The sequence below is a fragment of the Toxotes jaculatrix genome, chromosome 21 (genome assembly GCF_017976425.1).
Source record: "Toxotes jaculatrix isolate fToxJac2 chromosome 21, fToxJac2.pri, whole genome shotgun sequence".
Taxonomy (NCBI): domain Eukaryota; kingdom Metazoa; phylum Chordata; class Actinopteri; family Toxotidae; genus Toxotes; species Toxotes jaculatrix.
The window spans coordinates 12,715,368-12,732,905 of NC_054414.1; the positions used below are offsets into that span (position 1 = coordinate 12,715,368).

Sequence of the window (17,538 nt, forward strand, 5' to 3'; positions counted from 1 at the left end):
CGTGCTTTTTTCAGTTTGACTTAAAAAAAAAAATCATGAGATTTCTCAATCCATGAGATTATTTCAGAAGAGGTTTTTAATTTCTGTGGAGGCTTTTTTTTAATTGAACCAAAGTTCACAAGTTATTTTTTTTTCTATATTTTGAATCAAAGATGATTTCATAGAGCCTCTGTTTTAGGCCTAAATATCCACACATCCCGAGAGTGAATGTCCCCTTAACGTTCACAAGAAGATTTGTTCGATCATTTCAGACGATTATAAAACATTTTTTTTTTATTTCTGTTTGTGTCATAACATGTTTATCGTTTGCCTATACATCGTTTATGTCGATTGCACTCGTTCTGCATACATGATAATACTGGACACACTTTAATAGGATGTACAACAGTATAGGGATGACATCAGTAGAATACAGAAGGTAATCAGAGGACTCTTCCTGTCGCTTCCGTCTCTCATCCTTTCAGAGGCTCCTCTTGTTTTCCAAACAATATTACACGTTATAGGATTGTCATTATAAGGTCACTAAGTCTGACTGGACCATTACACGGGCTCAGTTGTGGAAAAAAGCATTGACATCCTCACATGGAGGAGCCCTGTCGTGGTGCAAGTGCACGTCGTGGAAAGGTGGAATGTTTTCCGAGTGCGCACCACCACTGCGCGCTCCCGAGGGCCCAAAACTTAGGCTGTGGCCGGGTCGAGACGTGGTCAGTCCGGTGTAATGCATAGAGTAGTGATAGTTCCTGTCTGTCTCAGAGGACTCCTGCTGTCTCCCAGACAGTACGCCGTTCAGGCAGACGGGCGGGCTGTGCTGGCCTTCGTAGTCCGGGCTGCTGTAGTCAGGAGACGTCCCCCCCGGCTGGTACACGGCCTCGTACCCAGAACCGTAGGAATGGCCCCGCAAGTTTAGCGCACTGGTTCCGGGCTGGTAATGCGGACTGGAGAGGCGAGAACAGCGGTAGGAGTAGGGGTGGACGGAGAAAGGAGAGCTGGGCATGTGGAAGCGGGCTCCGTCTGAGCACGGCTCAGTTAGGAAGTTCCTAGTGTTGAGCTGCAGGCAGCCTGCTACCAGGTTGGTCGTGGGCTGTGACAGGCCTTTACACAACATCTGCACGTAGGTCACCACATCTGGACGTTTCCCGTTGCGTAAAATCTCCCCAAGTGCTAAGATATAATTCTTGGCCAGCCTCAGAGTCTCGATCTTGGAGAGTTTTTGAGTTTTGGAGTAGCATGGCACCACTTTGCGCAGATTGTCCAGCGCAGAATTCAAGTCGTGCATGCGCGTGCGCTCCCGCGCGTTCGCCTTCAGTCGACGCACCTTGGAGCGCTCCACGCGCTCCGCCGTCATCTTGCGTTTCTTTGGGCCGCGCTTCTTGGGTTTGTCTCCATCGTTCTCGTCTCCGCACTCCTCTTCCTCGGCCTCATCATCCTCATCGTCGTCGCCGGCCATCTCAGACTCGGCTCGACTGCTGCCTTCCTGCGGCTCGTCCAGGTCGTCCTCCCCGAGGTGACAGGGCTCGTGCTCATCGTCCTTGGCCTTGCAGTCCTCGCTCTCATTGTCCTCCACCCAGTCAGCCGCGAGCCTCTGGACGTCCGGCAGCACCTCGCTGAACAGACGGCTCAACATTGTGGCAAGCAACCTGCAAGAGACAAGCAACACTTCAGCTGGACTGTTCTGCATCCTGCCGCTGTTAAAGCTGTACACCTGCCTCAGGTAGATCCCACAAGGCCGTGGGCTGCGTGTGTCCTTTACCCAGGGGGAATAGACTATTATTCGTAAACGTTATGTAAACGTTTCATTCGCTATTGAAACTGTAGGTGGTATTTATCAGGCCAGGACTTCATTAGAATTTCATTTCCTTATCATAAACTTTTCTTTTCGATCACAGGCTAATATCTTGTTTGATATCTCTTGGCCATTTGCATATAATAGTGACAACTGATCTTTCTCTCATCTTTTAAGGAATGAGGCTTGTCCAATAAGCCCAACACCCAGTCAAGAAAACGAGTGGATAAAGGAAATATTGATCAAGGCAAACATTTTGCCACCTTCTGTGGAAAAACTGAAAGCAGTTTTCATGCTCAGTCTGATGTGGATCCTGTTAAATAACGTAAGGTTAAAATGAACTTGCTTCATAAAACTGGGCCTTTAAATATCTAAATCTCCGCCTCATAGGTTTATGTATGATGTAAATCTTTTTTTCCCTACCATTTTATTTTTATTACTTGTTTTACGAAAAGACTGAATATTCTTTTAAATTGTCTATAATAAAATCTGATAATTTTAATGGTATACAACAGCAGTCTGGGCCATCCCTCGGCCTCCACATGTGCCTCGGTCTGTCCCCTCCAGCAGTCCGGCGCAGGGAGCGGTGCTGGCCTGCCTCAGCAGGTCCCTCAGGGACGCATTAAGGGTGCGGTCCCTCCTTCGTCCTATAAATTACCAACCTGGAGGAATTCCAGCACAGTCAGGCAGCGCACTGGACCACATAACCCCCAGATATTTTTATGTCTCTGAATTAACAGGTTTTTATCAAATCCGCTTTAATGGGACTTTATCCAACCCCCCCTCCCCACGTGAAAAGACTTCTGTAATTAAAAATACACATGATACTATGTGAATCGTCTGAGGGATTTCAGAAAGTGAAACAATAATTCATTATATTAAAGGATATTGAGCGATATCAACGATAATGAAATTAGGCTTTAGGACCAGAGCCTCTGCTGGACACCACTCAAGACCACGTAGGCCACAGACGAAATGTTATCTGACATTTTTTCATTGTTGAACTCAAGTGTTTTCTTTCTTTCTTTTTTGTGTTTTCTCTTTTTATAATTATTTCACTGACATTTTTCATTTCCCCAATTAAAAATGCAGGTTTCAGGTCAATCAAAGCTCAGTTTAAAAGGTCACAGGACCAGGTTTTAATATTATTTAATATTTTAACCTTAGAATTTATTTGCAAGCTTACTTACTGGTAGTGTTTTTCCCTCTAGATTCACGGTCTCACACTGACCAATAATTCAGGCCAAATAAACCAAATACATTTATTTAGGCGAAATTTGAAAACACTATAACAGATAAAAAAGATATAATCCCATAAAAATCTTCACAATTTAGTACAAGTATTCTGAGCTCAGCTGTGCGTGTGGAGTCCAAGGACGTATTTTTTTACTAATCGTGTAAGCACAATGTAATTAATGCCAACCAATACCTTGTCAATTAGCCTGTATCTCTACGGAGAATTCTACCCCCACGGTGCTCTGAAGCGCGTCGTGCAGGAACACACGCACACGCACACGCACACACACACACACACACACACACACACACACACACACACACACACACACACACAATAACTCTCCAGTCCTCGTTTTCTAAGATAATACAGTGCAAATATCAGAAGTGCCAGAGAAACCCTTTTCTTAGGGATGAATGTGAATTTATGGCTTTATTGAAACGAAATCTATCAAATGAAACGTAGGTGGATCAATATCTTCAATAAAACCAGCGACAAAGAGCCTGAAGAGATTAAAAACCTGATCTGATCACGTCGCATTTGAGAAAAAGATAGAAGAGAGTGGAGAGACACATCCCCTTATTCTAAGACTGATTTAATGCATAAAATTATCTCTGTCTGTTACTGACACACTAATTTCCCCTTCACCGCACAACAGGCATTAACACAAAGACAAGAAACAAACCTAGATCTTGATCTGATATTCTAAAACTGACTGGAAATGTGCGTAGCCTACCTCCGTGGTGGGGCTCAGTGACGGGGCGAACCGGGTTTGTTTACACCATCTCTCTCCGGGTGGGCATCGCATCCACACGCCCTGCACGGATGCTTGTGCAGGCGAGGCGCTGTGTTCTGCTCTCACACCTCTCTCTCCTCTCCTGCCACCCTGCTCTGTCTGTCTTTTGCTGCTGCTGCTGCTGCTATCCCCAGCCCAAACGCGTGGAGGGAGCCGTGTGGCACCTCAGAGGCAGGACTGGGTGGGTTACATACCAGCTCTGATGCCAGGCCCATATGGCTGGCACGTCATTGGCAAGAGCCATCACATGAGAGCCGGTGATTGACATGCGGCCGCATTCACAGAGACTGGCTTCCCCTGGGGGAGAGGGACTCGCCATCTGTCACTGAGCTGAAAGAGAAAATGGAATAAGGAGTGAATGGCACAAAAAACCGCACTGGATTCAAACCGCTTCTGTTAGCCTCCATCTTTGGGAAAAAACGGGGTTAATCTCATATAGAAGGTTTAGGAAAACAATCCCCTTATGAGAGATAATTATAGTAATCCTATAATAATACGTTACCAAGATATCATTCAAATTTTAGGCTACAGCAAAAACGAGAATCCTCCAATTGTATTGTTATAGGATTACTTATAGGCTAATGATTTTGTTGGATAATAAAAAAACTGATTCATAAACCTATAAATAACCTACATAAGCCCTATGGGAAAATTAATTAAATGCTTTAGTGATAAACAGGCTTAAAGTAGCAACTAAATGCTATGAATCCCTACAAAAATAACATAAGGCCAAGTTTCCAACTAACAAGAATTAGACAGATAACACTACTGGGTCCACACAAAGGCCTGGGATAAATAAGGGACCCCTCATAAGGATCAGAGTCAGGGTGCAATTGCCTAAACGAGTCATTTGAACTGAGCTAAGCAGAGCGTCTTGGTTTGGGTTGCCAGGCTTGGCACAGGTGCCTGTGGGCGGGCTGGTGCCAAAGGTGGCAGAGGCACAGATTGCAGAGAGGGGCCAGAAGATGGGGCAAGACAAGAGATAGAAAGGGGGAGAGAAAGGGGGAGGGAGAGGGAGAGGGAGAGAGAGAGAGAGGAATAAGAGTGATAGAGATGGAGGGGAAGAGGGAGCAGGCTCATCATTACCATTTGGCCGCAGTTTATTGACCACTGTCCCTGCACAATTTCTCTGTTTTCAGTGAAACAACCAAAATGCTTGAGACAGTGTGACAGTGTTTCTGGTCATGGCTGCCCACTCCCATCCTCTGATGAAGACCTAAAGCCAGGGGCACACTGTGTTCATTTTCCTGAGGGACACAGATATGAAGAACAACTCCATCTTTTTGACCTCTGTAAATCAGCCTTTTAGTTAAAAACACTGCAATCCTTGATCATTTTCAGAAAACATACATTTCAGTTTATGTTCCTACACTGTGTATTGATAACCTTTATCTCCAAGGGTCATGTTCACTTCCCAACTAACAGTATAATTAGAATAAATGCACAAAATTACACTAAATGTCTCATTACTACGCATCAAACTGACATTTGACAAATAAGGAACTGAAGATGTTTCCCTATAAAATATTCAATCATGATGATTTTGTTCTATAATTTTGTTTTCTTTGTCACTGTGATCTGTGCTAACCATAATACAATTCCTTCCACAGCTCAGTGTGAATCAGATACTATTGTGGCCAAAATAAATAATGAAAATAAAACCTAGAGAAATCTAGTTTATTGTATTGTTGTACTCATGTTGGTTTTTAGTTTTTTTGTTTGTTTTTCTTTAAGTGTGAAAGGTCAAGATGAGTTTTGAGGTTAAAATCTTAAACTTTATCTCATAACTCTTAAGTCTTGGGTTTTTATAAGCGACCTTTAAAAAAAGCTGTTCTCCATGCAGTCAGTTGTAAGGTTGAGTTGACACGGGAGCAGCCACTCTCAGTTCAAGTGCCTTTTCAAACGACATGTGGGTGACATCTACTGGATACCAAGAGCTGGTGCATGTCTGGAAAAAAATACATAAATAAAGTGGGGTAATTCCTTTTACTCAATATATAAAAAGATATGAGGATTTTACTGTGTACTGACTCTCCAGTAATAAGAGTTTGACAACAAAGTGCAAATGTGTCCGTCTTCCAAATACACACAGAGGCCTTTAGATTATTGTGAAATTTATTTGAATAGTTAGATCTCTCTTTATCAAATGCAAAAATTTCAGTCCAACCTGTTTAGCTTAGGTGGACTGGTTTAAATTACCCGAAGGGTTCATGCTTTCACTCAGGATCAAATGCATTATTTTAAATTTTTTGAAAACAAAGTGTTCAGATTCCATCATCCTCTGTATATTTTGACCATGAATTTTTGCTGAGTTCATACAAATGGCAGTCAATTTTCAGATTTTTTTTATTTTTTAGATACTGTTAAATACATCAGATAGTCTTAAGTATTGCACATTGGCGCCCCCTCGTGTTGGAATGACACATGATGACACTGTGGCACACAGCAAGGTTCACCGCATTATTGATAGTAACACTAATGGGTACATTACATTTATCATTTGTGGTCGTAATACTTTAATCCTATAGATTATTTCTCTGCCGTTCCATGCATTTAAATGCTATCTGAGTGACTGATTGTAGCAGAGGATGTTTTGTATTTACATCAAACTAACGTCCTCTCTGTCACGGCTTTGGGAGGCAAGGACTAGGACCCAAACGCACGACCCCACAGACGTAGTCCAACTAATAATTATTTATTCAAACAAAGTAAACAAAAGATCACCCATAAAGGGGAAAAAGGTACTAAAACAAAAGTTACAAAATGCAAACGCAAAATCACTCTTAGCGAGGAGCAACACGGATCAAGGAACTAAAACTAAACAAGAAACAAAGTAACAAGGTAACAAACAAATACACAACCTGACTGGGGATACGATGACGAGAGGCAAGGTGAGGAACAAAAGCAAAAGACATGAGCCAAGGGCAAGAGACAAAACGTGAGACAACGGCATGAGACAAAAAAGAACTGGACAAGGGGAAACGCAGACTATATATACACACAGGTAAGGGGAAACAGGTGGAAACAATTAGGGCGGGGAAACAATTACAAACGCGGGAAACCAGACAAAGACAGGAAGTAAAGCAAGACCAGATACACAAGGGCAGTGAATTCAAAATAAAACAGGAACCCACAAGACAATATAGACGCCAGACAAAAACATAACATAAATTACAGACTATGACAGTAAGTAAAATGAGACATGATACAGAAGAAATATACTTTCCAAAATAAAACTAAACTGAAAATGTCCAAACGTCCACAAGAGTTCCAAAAACAGCCCCCTTAGGGGCTCGACATGACACTCTCCCTCTCTCATTGAAAGCATTTCCTCTGTTTCAACCAATAATAGTCCCATCACACCTTGATGCACAGTGCTGCAAATATACACAAAAATGTTCATTTTTCAAAGTCAGCTGTTGAACTGAAAGTGAACTGAGTCACAGATGGCCTGTGTTCTAATGTCCGAGGTGGAAGTTTTACTTTTCATCTAAGACCTCTCCCAGCAGGTCTGAGTTTGCTGTCAGCAGCAACTCTACCGGGAGCTGGCAGAGATCCAGAGCCTTTCTTAAATTCACTTCAGTGCAGGGTGAACCAGTGAGCTCGACAGGAACTGGGATCAAAACATTGGAAGAGGATGGTCTGCTGCTTCTCTGAACTAACTGTATCTTTATCTTTAAAAATAAGAAGCAGTTATTGGTGTCAGTGTGGCAAGGATTCATATGGAAGCAGTCTGTCCTGTCAGACCAATGCATTGTTGTCACCACACTGTTAGTCTACATATATAGAGAACTTAATCTTTCCCTTAATCTCTTCTCGGTGTCTCTATCATGTCTGGTTATATATTTGCATATGCATTAGTTTACTCTTACCCCATCTGTCTCTCCTCTCTCCTCAAACTTAACCTTAAGCATTCATCAAGCATACACATTACCTTTACTGCACTGCCAACACTCAACTCTGTGAAGAGAAACTGTTTCCATGGCAATGAATTTCCCAGCTGACTACCTCTTATATATCTACAATATATATTGGATAGTTGGTTATAGTTGGTTCCGTTTGACTGGCTTTGGCTTCCAATTTATGTGCCAAATCTGTTATTCTTAGTTTCTATTTTATTTTTTAAAGAATTATCATAAATATCACTTAATTGTTATATTTTAGAGACCATTGTGGAGGTTGTACTTTTTAAAAATAAAATCTCCTTACAATAAATTGTCATTATGAATATGTTTTGAACTCGTGTGATACTGAAGGCATCTCGACAGTTTTAGAAACGTCTTATTTTCAGATCATCTCAAGGGAAACTGCTTTCTGGGCCACGTTTGAATCGCAACTGCAGAAAAAGGTTCCGACAGCAAGTGCAAGCATCAACCTTCAGGGTCTTCTCTCCACCTTCACCGCTCTCCCTTCTTCATCACACAACACGGGTCTGTAGAGACACAGTGGCAGCCAGAGACATAAACGGACAGTGTGTGTGTGTGAGAGAGAGAGAGAGCGAGAAAGGGAGGGGGGGGGGGGGGGGGGGGGGGTCAGAGAGAGGCGTGAGAGAGGAGGAAGCAGGCAAAGCTGACAAACGCAACTCAAGAGTCCAAAGAGATCTGCTGGGACAGAAGGATACCGCTGGTCACTTCCAGCTAAATTATTTGAAAATATAGCTACCTACTTACTACCTAGTTCGAGGCGTTAGAGGAGTCGTTCAGTTAACACGGACAGTTAAATCGTAAGTGATTCCGCTTGGACTTTTAGTTGGACATCTGTGCGCCTGGCTGTGGAGGTGACAGGCTGGATGCCATAGACCCGCTGCTGCCCGCAGAGACGGAGGTGATGGAGCGAGACGCAGATAAGGATGCGAGGAGGAAGATTCAGTTCTCCGTGCCTTCCTCCGTGCCCACCCAGCTGGACCCGCGACAGGTGGAGATGGTGAGAGCGAGGGAGTGTAGTGTTATGTGTAGCCTGCATGGGTGAATGATTGTGGTTGTGGCGGTGGGGTGTGCGTGTGTCTGTAGAATGAGGTCAAACCTGGGTCACATACTAAACCTAACTGAAGTTCGGCAGTTTTTTGCTTATGTGTATGTGTGGTGTTTTTTTTTTGTTTGTTTGTTTTTGTGCAACCTAAAACTTCATATCCAAACACACAAAAACACGACTTTTATATGGTAACGTGCAGAACCAAAAGTGCAGAATGTCAGGTTCATTTCTCGGACGTTTTTGGTTGATGGACAGTTGTAAATATTGGTAAAAGTACTGGTTTAAAATATGGAACATGCTTGCCTCCAAGTTTAAGTACCCAGAAGTGAGTGTTGCCCTCTGATGTGGCATCTGAAGCATCAGGCCTTGCCACTGAGGTTGACAGACAGTTATATAACCAGTCTAGCACGACTTTGCAGAACTCTGTATTTTGATGTTGCGTATTACTCTGTGGGCACCAGTGGGATTAAGCTGAGCTGTGCAGCCTCAGTTTTTGGAGCCCTTAAAAGTGATGAGGCATCTCTGTCCTTCAAAAGAAGGGAAGGAGGAGGAGAAAGAGGAGGAGGAGGAGGAAGAGGAGGAAGTCAGGGATAAAGCACTGCTAGTAATATTAAAAATGAGATTATGTCCATGAGTAGTAATGCCCACGCCACATCTGTAAAACAAAATGCAGAAGGTCCACTTGTCTTATAGTAGAAAGAGGTGGTGAGTGCGTGCTGTAAAATAAATAAAGCACAAGTCAGTTTTCTGTCGCCTATGCTGAATCATCCCAAAGCAAAAGCAGGTAAAGGTGCTGACATGGACAGACAGAAACTATATGAGTAAAATAGTGCAGTGTGAACAGGAATAATGTTGGCCTGTGCAGTATGGATGCAGAGCAGCTATTAAGTCTGGCAATGCTAACAGCCCACACAGGTCATCAAGGTAACATTGAGATAACCTTTGGATACAGACCCCCCCACCAGCAAATGACAGCTAAGTGATCCAGTATCTCTTTCTTCTGCTTTTAAGACAAAGGACATTCATGTTTTAATGGCAGGCTGCTCCCTAGAGGGGAATCTCAGTGGCGACGTGGTGCAATGACAGAAATCCTTATTTCTGCCCAGTAGAGGATTTGAAAAATTTTATGGGACATTGGTTTGGAAAGCTTGTCTAAGACTGGACTTGAAAAAAAACCTAATAAATCAATAATGTCAAGGCACTCAAATATTTCTCTCACATCTGTTGTTTACAGCCCAACTAGGAGTCTCTAGGGTTTTGGACTACTTTCTTTAGCCCTCCCAGTGCAGAGTCACTCCTTCAGTTGCTTTTCTAAGCAGCCCCACTGATCTGATTTCATGAAAATATGAACACATTCCTACAAAAACACTTCTGTACATTGTTTGACTTAAAAAAAGAACTCTGATTCTTATGGTAATTAGTTACCATGCTTTAATAAATTATCCAGGAAATGTTCACAGTGCTAGCATCACACATTACCTCCAATATCCTTCTGTTAAGACCCTTTCCCACATAAATCTCAGTTCCTTAAATGCTCATTGGCAGCTTCATGTGGGAACATGAGCTAAGTCAGCTTTCCCTGTGAAATGCTCTGGCAGTATGCCGACTCAAGACCTAGTAAGATTATCTTCCACCATGGATGTAATGAGAATAAAAGCAGCAGTATTCACTGGTAAAGCACGCAAAGGTTACAAGGTTCATTCATCATAATACATCTTCTTATAGCCACCAAAGCGACCCTCAATCTGCTGTTGCAATGTACAGGAAATAAGACTGCTTCGTGTCACCTGTTGCTGAAAATGAGAGGAAGGAAATCAGCTGGCAAATTAAGGAAATCCTGCAATGTTTACAGTGTTCCATGGGAGTAAACATGCTGCCTGCATGAGAATCACACTTCCTCTTATTTTCCAGCTTACCACTGTTTCCCAGCAGTGTTGGCTGCCACCATGGTGATTATGAAAATCACCAAATGACCATGTCATTTTGGATGAGACTCAACTGTACATGAGACATGTCTGACTGCTGAAAACTAGTTGCCTCTGGGAGGGAGGGTTCTTGTTCAAAAGACATTGGTACCACAGGCACCACACTGGAGATTTAACTTTCACAAATGCACTTGTCACTTACCACCTCTCTTGTAATCTACCACCACCCTGCTTAGGTTCTGAGGATTTAGTTAATTAATAATTAACTCAAGCATGACTGCTCAAGAGTCCTCAGAGTTGTTGTTCATCAAGTATGGAGAAGGTCATTGTCACATCAAAAAGCGTTCTCATACAGCCCTGAGAGAGTTGGTCAGGAGTATCTTGTCGTTTTGTTGACCATGCTGTCCGTTCACATTGGCAATAACTGAAACCTGTGTGAGCTGGGACCAGCAAACAGAAGCCTATATGGGCTCTTACAGTAAGGCCAACCAAGTGCTTGTGTACAGCATTTCCAAAACACAGCCACAACATTTGCATTGAAATCGCCAACAGGTGCACGGAAAAAGAGACAGGCAGAGAGATAAGTAGAAAGAGTGGGAAAGAACCAATAAAACGTGTTGAGTTGAAAACAGGAAGGGGGGAAAAAGAAAGATAACTGACAGAAGGCAAGTAAGAAAAGGAAAGGGAGAAAACTCATCAGCTAAGGAGATGACTGATTAAAACCAAAGAGATTAGCTGTGGATGACTGAGGCCTGAATCAAGGGCAAAGACTACTAATGCCAAGAACAAATTTTCACCACAGCACAGCCAAGAGCTCCAAACTCTAGAAGAGTCTTATTCAACAAACCCAACATTCTCCCTTCTGCCACTGTTAAGACATTATTCTTGTACACAAAGTGGGACAGAATATTGGTTTGATTATGAGTCTTTGAAACTGGAAACAGTAGAAGGTAGGAGGAAAAAATGATGTGCTTTCCTCTGAAGAAGACACAGTAATTCCAGCTGAATATAGTGTCTTGCAATGGGAAGTTTGTATTTTCAAATTGTGTGTGTGTGTGTGTGTGTGTGTGCGCGCGTGCGTGCGTGCGTGCGTGCGTGCGTGTGTGTGTGTGTGTGTGTGTGTGTGTGTGTGTGTGTGTGTGTGTGTGTGTGTGCACGCCCAGGCCATTACTGCAACAAGATTGTGTTTCCGGTCAAGTCATCTGGCTGAATAAAGGTTAAAATCAGGCGCTATGCTATTTTTAGATTTTCGCTGCTGGAAAACAAAAGGTCAAGCGGCAGTATTGGGCTTCGATTTATCTTCTTTAATGTGCCGTGGTCAAATCAAGCTCTACACAGGATTATTCACAGAATAAATTGAAAGCATTGCATGAACACAACAAAGGACTCATGCTTTCACTGTATGGTCTTGATTGTTGAGTGGATGGGTTATTTCTGTATAAAGGGCTCTTTAGGACACTGTGCCCACCCAGTGATGTAATTATGCATTATAAACATCCAGATTAATGCACTGAAGTTGAATGTTAGGTAACCGTGAAGGTCATTCTACATACCAAAAATGAGTTGGGGGATTAATGATTTACTATGCGAGCACCATAGTGAGGTCTAGTGCTGCTTAGATTCCTCATTCTGGCAGCTTCTGTGGCGGTGCTACCACAGCATGGTTGGATTTACTATATTTCTAATTTAGCTGGATAGTTCTCAAAACCGGATCTAAAAACTGCTGAAAATCAGAGCAGAAAATTTTATAAACACATCAGACATGCACAGTTGGCGTAAAGAGTTTGGCTCAGCTGTCCTCACTCTCACTGCCATGTTGCTCTGCGACTGGTTGCACCAAACATGAAATGACCTTTCTGGCTCTGTTAACACATTTTTTAACAGACTCAAACCTAAAAGTGTTTCTGTTATCCCTTAACTTGGAAAAGTAACCTAAAATACTTTTATTTTTGTGAAAGTCTCCATCAAATAAATATATATTTTTTCCAAATTAGTCTCAAAGGCATGTCTCATTCGATCTTTGCTATTATCCTTACAAAACCAGGGATATTAATCTGCTGCCAGCCAGTGGCATGCTCTGAAAAATGCGAAACAAATCAATGACAAATCAAATCAGTCTTCCAGTGCAGCCACACTGAGCTACCACTGATATTTACAGGCATTTCAGATGTACACAACAAGGCCCTAATGAAAATACTATGTTCTCTGCAGGTGCTTAACCTTCTGACTGCAGTGTTAACAAAACACTTAGAAAAGGTCATTGTGTCTGAAAAGTCTTTCAGACAGGTGCTTAACCTGCGGTGTAGTCCCTTTGACTACACATGCTTTTTCCTGAGAGATGTGCGTTTGTTTGTGTGTGTGTGTCTGTTGAGAAAACCTGCTTGTGTTTGTTAGATTACGGCATTTCGGTTTTCACATTGACAAAGTTTAAACCTCTAATTGGAACCCCTGTAATTCATATTTAAATTGGCAGCATATTTAATTCTGGTGAGTGAATGATGAATATGCATGAGTCCAGCACAGAGAAGGAGGCAGAAGCACTAAGAGTTACTCCAAAGTGAAAGCTGCCCACACATTTCATGCCTACACTCTCAGCTGTGATTGGCTTGGCAGCCACTCGTATCTCACAACAATCTTATCAACATAACATGTTACAAAATAGAGAGAGTGATGAATATAGTGCATGTATCATAACACCTTTATTTACTGTTAGCCAGAAAAATGTGTTTTATGGTTGTGTTTATTTATTATGAATAATCCAAGGTTGGTGTAGTTTGGACTTAAACCATAAAAACAGGTGAAAATAACACTTTCACTGTTGTGTATTTCTACTGAAAAGGTTTTATTGTAAGAATACTAACCTCACATGTAACCAGGTGAACTTAAAATAAGTCCTTTTAGCTTCAGCTAGGTTTATGAACAGATATTTTGAAATATCATAGCGGTGGAAGAAGTATTCTAATCATTGCTTAAGTAAAATACTCCATTACTGCATTCAAAATGTTACCTAAGTAAAGTAGAAGTAGTATTGGAAACAAAATCTTGCTATTAAAAATAAAAGTAACATAAAAAGTAAATGAACACAAACTGTGAAGAATGGCCTCTGACAGGGTTATATTATTATATTGTTGGACTATTATTGATGCCCTGTGGAGGAGTACTTAAATGTTAGTCAAGATGGAGCTACTTAAGTTACTTAAGTACAGTACTTGAGTAAATGTTTGTGTTTTCTTTCCACAACAGAAAAGTTATAACTATAATCAGAACTCTATAGAATAGCCTCAAATTCAGTGTAGGTGGAACTGGAAAAATATATTCAGGACAAATCAATTTGAATGTGTTCATCTGACATTCCATATCATTGTAAAGCTGTGTTGTGCAACAGTTTTATCATAGCAGACTGACACTGATTTGAGATGTTGAAGTTGCATTTCATCAGTTGCATAACCATTGGTTTCTGTGACTCACTCTGCTTCACGCATGCAATAAAGGAAGACGATGAATCTGCAGGAATTCAGATTTAGAGTGTGAATTTTTGAGCCCACTGTGTGTGACCTGAGACATCAAGGTCTGTTCAATAGCAGCAGAAAGGTACAGCACGAGTTGTGTGTGATAGCTGCAACAACGTCTTTCAAAAGATTGAAAGACATCCATTTCTGCAGGCTCCACCCCCCCATCCAATCACTGAAGGCAAGAGAGCAGTTATTTGGCAGTATGACGTCAAATTGTTCTAGAGGGTTTGACTGGAAGTTGACATGCATCTCATGGTAAAACAACACATCAGACAGCAGAATTGAAAAATCTCAACGATTACAACCAAGTGATGGGAACATGCAGTGAATCTGAATACTAAGACAATTTAAGTAATCCAGCCGCCATCTATGACAAGATGTAATCCTCATTCAGGTACAATCTGGACAACAATCTTTTGAGTGTTGTTATGTAATGTAATGCATAGTTGTCATAGAAAAAAAAAATCCTCATTCAACACAACGTCAAAAATGACAAGATTGTTGATAGCTGCGCAGATGTGGGATTGTATCTGCTAACCAGATATTTGAGGGTTTTGCATAACGCAAACAAATGCATGCAAACTCTCACACAGCATGGTGAGTGTCTCTCTCTCTCTCTCTCTCTCTCTCTCTCTCACTCTCTGTTTCTAAAGATTCGACGTCGGAGGCCGACACCAGCTACACTCTTCAGATTGACAGATCCACCCTCACCAGAGGAGGACAGCGGCCCACATCAGGTAGATCAGCTGATGTGAACTACTTTTCAGTGAAAGTTCAGTGATTTTAGAGGAGGAAGAGAGACCAGTTCTTTCACTATCAGCTGTCTCGATACATAAGAACATAATGCAATGACATGTTGGTGTGTTTTGAGTATGCATTTACACAAAGCCATTACAGCACTCTCAGGTTTGCTCTGTGGGGGCTGCAGAACACTATTCAGGGAAATGCCGGAAATTCATTTTGGAAGCAGTAGTGTATCAAGTGGGATGAGAGAGAGTGGGTGCACAACAAAAGTCAATTCTCCTTGGAATTAATGCTGCATCTAAAACAAGTATTGTGCATATATCCATTATCTGGAAACCATGATTTGGATGTTTCACCTCTACAGTGGGTTCTGGGAGAAAATGGCTTGAAAGCCAAACTGGTCCACGCGTCAACCTACCAGCCGCCCTCACTTAAAGGCAAGTTCTCTATCTCGAGTGTTTCTGTTTCACATTTGTGTTTTACTTTAAAAAAATGACCTAATTCTCCACTTGCCATGTGGTCTCTATCTGTTTGGAATACAAGCATATCCGAAAAACACAGTGAGAGGTGTGTGTCTCTGTGTGTGTCTCTATGTGTGTGTTATGTGAGATTAGGAACAGGGACAGCTGTGAGTCTGTTCTGGATCATCATGGATTATAGGATGGGCACACAGCTGCAACATGGTCTCACACACACATATACACACTATCAGATACATTCAGAGTAACACTAAAATATTACTACTTGGCACAAAAATATAATATATTATTGTTTATCTTGTGATTTTTGGGGATCGTGGATTATACCCAAGCAGTCATGACTGTTGTTTCTCATAATATCTGCAGTATTTTACTGAAATCTTATCTGTGTGATATAGACAATGTTACATGACCACAACAACCTGTACCTGTACACTTTTATATAATAGTAATAATCTCTTTACTTGATAAGTGAGAATGCCAAATATCATCACACACATATCATCAAAGCCTAAATGAAATGTATCAACTACCTACCCATCCATTCATCCATCTATTGTGCCCATTAAAGGGGTAAACTGATCTTTATGTGTGAAATCAGTCCTCTGTTTTTAATATTGATTTATATTTCCAGCTGTCCAGAGGATGGCCCAGGCCCATCTGGCCTCCCTAGATATGACCTCTGTGGATAAAGAGGAGCCCTCCTCTGGGGAGGAGGAGGAGGAAGGTGAGAAGAAGAGCCAGCAGCCAGACTCAGCTACAGGTGAGTAGGACGGGATGGTCTTTCACATTGTGCCATTTTTCTGTCCTACCCTGGCACTTGCTCCTCACATAAATATTCCTTACACTTCTGAATTCTCTTTCTTGTCAGATCTAAAAGAAGAAGAAAACAAACCACTCAGGGATCAGTGTGCTCTGTCGCAGGTTTCAATGGTAGGCGCTGATCTTAGCTGTCGCCACAGACATGAAGAGAAGGCCAAAGAAAGAGAGGAAGGAAAGGGAGAATGACAAAAGAAGACTGCTCTGATGGAGAACTGACTTCCATAGCACGTGTATGGACCATGCGTGTGCGTGCATGGGTGTATGTATGAATGTGCGTTACATGGGTCTGTAAGTGTGTGCATGCATGCGACAAAAAAGTTGACTGTGGAAAACAGAGGGAGAGGAAAACAGACGGGCACCGAGAAAGGTCCGAATGTTAATGAGCAGGTATGAGGAAAAGTTTAACCTGAGACTTTGTGAGGGAAATCACGTCTCGGTCAGCCAAGGAAGCCAGGGCTAAATTCCAGTCAGCCAAGGACATTGCACAAGAAATAAAAGAACTTCTAAGAACTGCAGTATTTTTCTCTTGCAGTTAGGTGTGTTTTTCAATAGGATTCAACAGGATTACAGATATCAACATGTGTTCTGACAAAAATATCTATGTGTGAACAATCAGATTCAGAATTACCTTTATTTGCATAGTGCACATATTGTACAGAGCATTTCACTACATTGGTGCTAAAACACACACCTCACATACAATCAGAAACAGCTGAAGATGCATATGTCTCAGGACAGGACCTCCATTTGATGCAAAGGGACGATTAAAATGCACTTGAAATTACCATATATATACTGTACAAAAATGCAGTTTTACAATTCTGTTTTATCCGTTGTGTTGTGGCAGTGTAGTGTTGTTGCAGCAGAGAAGCAGTGCTGTTTGAGGGATGTGATGAGGTTGTTGTCTCATACTGTGTGGGCAGAAACTATGAATAAGGTCCTGGGGTTAGTATATAGATATGATACACTTTATTATTAAATTATAGTCAAGGAAAGCAAAGCAGGATGAACTACAGGTGATCTGAACACAGTCACAGCCACGGCAGACCAGATTAAATCATATCAGCCTAATCCAACTAATCATGATAATGCAGCATAGTCTTTCTGTTTTCATATTATGAATGGGCTTTTTGTATCACAGCGATTAGCAAGCATGATCTGTGTGGGATTGTAAGGATGATACTGTAGGCAGGAGGTGTATTTTCAAAAATAATATATTGATGATGAGTATGAAGGTTCATTCATGACCCTGTATATAAACCATGTTTT

At 41.8% G+C, this 17,538-nt stretch overlaps 2 protein-coding genes across 2 annotated transcripts; one reads left to right on the forward strand and one right to left on the reverse strand.

Annotated features, from left to right (window-relative positions):
• Positions 1 to 550: 550 nt before the first annotated feature.
• On the reverse strand, positions 551 to 4,135 carry LOC121175396 (neurogenic differentiation factor 2-like). Its single transcript, XM_041029159.1, has 2 exons — positions 4,011 to 4,135; positions 551 to 1,637 (listed from the first exon to the last, which is right to left on the reverse strand). Exons 1-2 carry the CDS (start codon positions 4,133 to 4,135, stop codon positions 551 to 553), a joined length of 1,212 nt encoding a protein of 403 aa, XP_040885093.1.
• Positions 4,136 to 5,723: 1,588 nt separating this feature from the next.
• On the forward strand, positions 5,724 to 17,538 carry LOC121175643 (protein phosphatase 1 regulatory subunit 1B-like). Its single transcript, XM_041029452.1, has 6 exons — positions 5,724 to 5,762; positions 8,566 to 8,739; positions 14,878 to 14,961; positions 15,333 to 15,405; positions 16,082 to 16,210; positions 16,319 to 17,538. Exons 1-6 carry the CDS (start codon positions 5,724 to 5,726, stop codon positions 16,453 to 16,455), a joined length of 636 nt encoding a protein of 211 aa, XP_040885386.1. The 3' UTR covers positions 16,456 to 17,538.